At 42.8% G+C, this 5547-nt stretch overlaps 1 protein-coding gene across 1 annotated transcript; it reads left to right on the top strand.

Moving 5' to 3' along the window:
* Nucleotides 1-3739: 3739 nt before the first annotated feature.
* Nucleotides 3740-4429, top strand: LOC135618461 (transcription factor HEC2-like). The gene has a single exon (XM_065119326.1). It carries the CDS (start codon nucleotides 3783-3785, stop codon nucleotides 4305-4307), a length of 525 nt encoding a protein of 174 aa, XP_064975398.1. The 5' UTR covers nucleotides 3740-3782; the 3' UTR covers nucleotides 4308-4429.
* Nucleotides 4430-5547: the final 1118 nt, after the last annotated feature.

The following is a 5547-nucleotide window of genomic DNA, read 5'->3' as shown; positions in this document are numbered from 1 at the left end:
CATGGCCTAATGTATGCATTCCATGTATTCCAACACACTTGTAGAAGATTCTGCAATATCCATGTCTCATTTTAACACCTAGAAATGTAGTGTCAAATGCATAAACACTAGTGTTATTTTTTACACCTAGAAAGTTCTAGTCAAAGGCATATATTTTGTATGTTTCTCTCCAGATGAAGACAATGCATTGGACAAGGCCCTCTTGAGTGTTCACTATCCATGCCTTGGATTCACTGAACTATCGATGAGAAGGGACCAGAGTCCAATATCACCATGAGTTCATGCTCCTCAAATCACAGTCTTTGAAGCTAAATGAAGCAACCAAGCTGCATCAAGATCAACTCTCTTAAGAACCCTTCAAATAGCAAGTAGCTTGGAGTTTGAGCAGCAAAACACTGAGCCAACAGTTTGAAGCTTATGCCAACATATATCTTAGATGGTTCCCCCTTGTCTCCCTCATGACAAAAGATACCTGTTTTGGAAGTTGCAATTTACTTATGTGAAGCTTGATTATTTTAAACATGCAGACATGTGACTCAACTGTGATGCATGCTATTAGTTTACCCAAATGCCAGTCTTCTGCAGACAGTCACTTTTCAATAAAGAGTGATGCACACAGAATGATACATGGGAAGAAAGATGACCGAATAATTATGTTCCAATCTGTACACCCTGGCTACTAGTCTCCTTGAGCAACTGTTTCAGTCATGACATGGAAAGGAGGCTAGCTTCCCCTAAGATTCCAAGCACACACAACACTCACTGATCACCATGGGTGAACGTTCTAATGATGATAAACAGTGAAGATCATTAGGAATTCAGTCTTACACCTTTAATTTGCTTGTAAACGAAGCATCTTTCTCCTCATTCGGTAGCATCGTTATTATATTGTCATAGGGAAATGAAGTAATCCATGCTCAGGCGTAAGAAAACAATAGGCATTGTTCCCTGGAAACCATTAATCTGTGATTGCAAGCCAATGATCCCTCCTATTCCTGCTAATCTAAAATTAGTTCCAGCAGCGCTTGCATGAGATACCGCAATGCTAGTAGTAGGATCGGAGAGGGTGTAATTATCATGTGACTCGACGGGGTGTTCACTATCACCTCTGTGAAAAGTTATCTTCTTTGGGAAACATGGATGTGAGGATATGATGGCCAGCAATGATGCATCGCTGTGAGAATTCTTTGCCGCCCAGCTTGAGGAAGGCAAGCATGCGCAGCAGCGCTTTGTATGGGTGGTGGAGTCTGCATTCACGTGTGGGAAGCATAATGCCACACTCTTGAGCTTTTCTCCTTTGCCAGATCCAAGGACATGCTTTGCACGTGGAGATGTTGGGCGACTCTACACTCACTTCAGCTCACGAACCTAATGCAGATTCACAGTGCATCGTATACGTACAGATCGAGGAGGAACTCTCTACCATTGAGTGTGTGATTTAACACCAGCAACAGATGAAAACGACGGAGTGTAGTTAACATCAGCAAAGGCGTCTTGCGGCCACAAAGCATCTGCCTGCGTGTCGTCTACTGCAGCGAGCCATTCTGTGCTGGTCGAGACAGGAAATTGCTGCTTTTTGGCCGGACTGACAAGTGGAGAGAAGATTACAAAGGCAGCAAGCTGGGCCACCCGAGCTTGCTCCTTAATCACCACCTTGCTCCGGTCCAAAGCAAGCAATCATGTGCCAAAAGATGTCAGTTTTATCTTTCTCTCTTTCTTCCTGCCACTTCATCCTGGGAAATCTCTTCGTTTTGCGTTTGCTTCTTCAAAGGACAGACTGCAGAAGAGAGAGAGAGAGAGAGAGAGAGAGAGAGAGAGAGAGAGATAGAGATAGAGAGAGCAGCGTGGTAGCTCTATTCTTCATCGTATAAGGAAACAAGGATCTATCAATCAATCGATTAGCAGTAGCTGTTTAGTTTAGCAGATCAAACTCAACATTGTTTTCCTTACGACCAAAATCAACAGAGTCGCATCCAAAAATTGCGGTCTAAAGAGACTCTTTTCTTGCAGGCTGCAATTATTTCCTGCCACACTGCTTCACTGAAAGGATCGGACAAGACATGGATAAGAGAGAGGTTTTGCTGCTAAAAAGTGGTCTATTTCCTTTTGTGCTGGTTGGTGCGAGCATAATTGGAGGCCATATGGGAGTCGGGTCTCCTTTGTGGTGCCAGCAATGAGCATCTTCTTTCCGTAACCCTTCGAGACTTTGCTGCTCCATAGCTTCACTCTATTGCATGCTATTGTCTGCTCGCATGCAGACAACAGGGCTCGGGTAGGCATTTGAACTCGAAGAAGCTCAATATTACTCGGGAGTTTTATAGGTTCAAGCTCTTAATTAGGTTGAGCCGCTATCTGGTTCGCACATGACTTGATCTCCTCGGTTCGGCTGATTCGACCCGACCCGATCCGAATTAATTGGGCTTGATCTAATTGGGTTCTGCTCCATCTCCCAATTGGATTTCAGATCTAATTGATGGATCCATAAGTTTGGCATTAAATTGATGTTTGAGTCACAGCCTTGTTGTACTTAGTAAATGGGCTGAGCCCAAACCACTCTAGATTGGGCCCAGTTTGACCTGTCTTGACTCCGATTTCCAATCAAGCCGAATCGGAATTGCATGCGGCCCAAGAAGTCTTGCTTAGTTCTTGAGTTATATTAATTGATCGATCATGCGAGTCCGATCTCGTTCGACTCTAATGGTAAAGCGTATTTGTTATTGCAGATCTTAGTTTTAGAATATGTGTCCCTAAAAATATTATTTTTTTAAAGACATTAATGCCACACATATACTTGATGGATGAATATGAAGTGATGTTAATACATATGCAATTTGTAATTAGGGTTATGATCAAGTCCACTGTTTCCAATGGCAGTGGCGATGCTATGGGTGAGCAGTGATTAGGACTGTGAGCTTGTAATTAGGGTTATGACCACCTTATACACATTTGTTTTACTAGGCAGGAGAGGCAAGAAGAGAAGATGTGCATGTAGCATCTGACAGGAACAGACTCTGGGCTCCTTAGGAATCAGAGAGAGAGAGAGAGAGAGAGAGAGAGAGTGCTCAATTCGTCATCATCATCTGTTCTAAAGGTAATCTATATTAAAATAGAATTATCTACTTATAAGGGTAATAAACACGACAATACGCACATGACGTCAGCTGTCTTAAATGATGCCTCACACCCCCAGGTCAATGCAGACCGGGGCGTCGACCGAGGCACATTAACGCCCTGCTCAAGCTCAGTTCTTCACGCCACGCCAACACCAAGGTCAGACGCTACCAGCCTGTCCCATTGCAAGCAGACAGGAAACAGTAAGCTTCCCTATAAATACCCTTACATTCCGAATGGAATGAAGAGGGGGAAAACTTGGACTTTTGGGCTCCATCTAAAACCCACTCCACATCGATTGACTTGATCGTCGGAGGGGTCGGGCCGAGCTTCCGACCCGACCTTTGTGCAGGTACGAAGACGACGACTTTCCGCTAGGCTACCGAGCGAGTGGCCGCCTCCCGGAAGAGCTAACGACCCCGCACGCGACCACCGCGACGGACTCGAAGGCCGCATCGGAAAGATCCCCTGTCAACCGGGCCCGAACCAAAACGTCGGCCCGAGACCACGACTTAAAGTTATTTACCGCAACACTACTTGTGTCTATATATATATATATATATATATATATAGGCACACTTCACACAATCGCGATCATTTCATTTGAGAGAGAGAGCTGGCCATTCACTCTTCTTCCCGCTGTTCCTAATCTTTTATCTCTCACGGGGCAAATGGACGTCGACTTGTCAAACTCTCGTCAACAGAACCAAGTGAACATGATGAACTTGATGCTGGAACTTGCTGAAACCGATCAGGTCTCCACGGATCCACTGCAAGAGTACTTACCTACTCCCACCTTTGCTGCTCCTCAAACCCCCACACATCTATCCGGCAATGGCGACCTATCACTAGTGAGGGAGATGGCGTTCCAGATAGCCGCGATGCAGCCGATCGACATCGATCCGGAGTCCGCCCGGCCGCCGCGGAAGCGCCGGAACGTCAGGGTCTCGAAGGACCCGCAGAGCGTGGCGGCCAGGCTCCGCAGGGAGCGCATAAGCGAGCGGATCCGGGTGCTGCAGCGAATGGTTCCCGGCGGGACGAAGATGGACACGGCGTCGATGCTGGACGAGGCCGTCCGCTACGTCAAGTTCCTGCAGACGCAGGTGCAGTCGCTGGAACGAGCTGCGGCTGCTGGAGCTGTGCCGGCCCACGGCAACTGCTGCTCCTGCTTCCGGGACACGTATCAGCTGCAGTAAGGGTGTCTGAATGCTACGTATACGTGAACAAGATATGTCGAAGTGGGGTTGCTTGGAGAAGAGCTTTTGTCTTCGTTCTTCCACCCTTTCTCCGTGTTTGTGTGAAATCATAACATAGTCGATCTTTGCATGCTGTTAATAGAGCTTCCTTTTCACTATCTTTCCTCTCTCTCTCTCTCTCTCTCTCTCTCTCTCTCTCTCTCGCGTTGGGTACGTGAATGCATGGGAGTGGCACGTGAGAGACTGCATAGTATTTCGATTGGTGTCTAGTCTTCTTTAATAGTTGATCGGTGTCATTAAGATTAGTGCATGACTAGAGATTTTTTCCTTGGGTGCTTATAAATGCTACAAGTAGGATGGTTATATATATATATATATATATATATATATATATATATATACTGCACAGTTTAGAAATAGTATAATAATTGTTAGAAATTTAAATACAGAGTACATTATATCATTAAATCTATCAGAAAAATCAATTTAATTATTTATGACAGTAATAAACATTGGTTTATTTGAGTTAAATAAGCATACAAAATATAGAATATAATAAAGAATAATTGATGAGAAGGAAAAGTAAACCTTTGCAAATATTACATCTAATTATCCGGGTTTAGTGAAAATTGTTATTTATCTTAATTATGTGATGATTGAGGGATGAAAACTTTTAACACTATGAATTTAGTCTGTTTGATAAAAAAAGCTATGAATTAAGGATGTTCATGGAATTATCTATCTCCTAAAATATTTGATTCCATTCATTAGAGAAGAGAGGAGATCAAAGAGAGGGAAGCCGATCACCATATATCATATCATATCATATTATATTTGTCACATTTGATGCACTAATGTGAATCTGGTCAAGCTAATAATGAAGCAAATCAGGCTGACCGATATCCAATCTAATTGTCATTTGCTCATTGGCCAAATTCTACGCGATTTAAGTTACGATCATAGAGCTGTTCCATTCCTCCATTGATTAGATCACACATTTAATCAGATCGGATGAAGAAATTTCCCACCTTTTTTTTAATTTAATTTTCTTCACTTCATAGATAGATAAAAGAATACTTTTATCCGTCACAATGACATTTTTAGATATCATTTGACCTTTAATTAATTTAGATTATACATACATACATACATACATACATACATACATATATATATATATATATATATATATATATATATATATATATATATATATATATATATATATATAGAGAGAGAG

This window comes from Musa acuminata, chromosome BXJ2-8 (genome assembly GCF_036884655.1).
Source record: "Musa acuminata AAA Group cultivar baxijiao chromosome BXJ2-8, Cavendish_Baxijiao_AAA, whole genome shotgun sequence".
In the NCBI taxonomy this organism is placed as follows: domain Eukaryota; kingdom Viridiplantae; phylum Streptophyta; class Magnoliopsida; order Zingiberales; family Musaceae; genus Musa; species Musa acuminata.
This window is presented reverse-complemented; position numbering and strand designations above follow the sequence as displayed.

Bases quoted from the DNA above. Each gene is read 5' to 3' on its own strand.
- LOC135618461 (XM_065119326.1), top strand. From the start codon at position 3,783: ATGGACGTCGACTTGTCAAACTCTCGTCAACAGAACCAAGTGAACATG.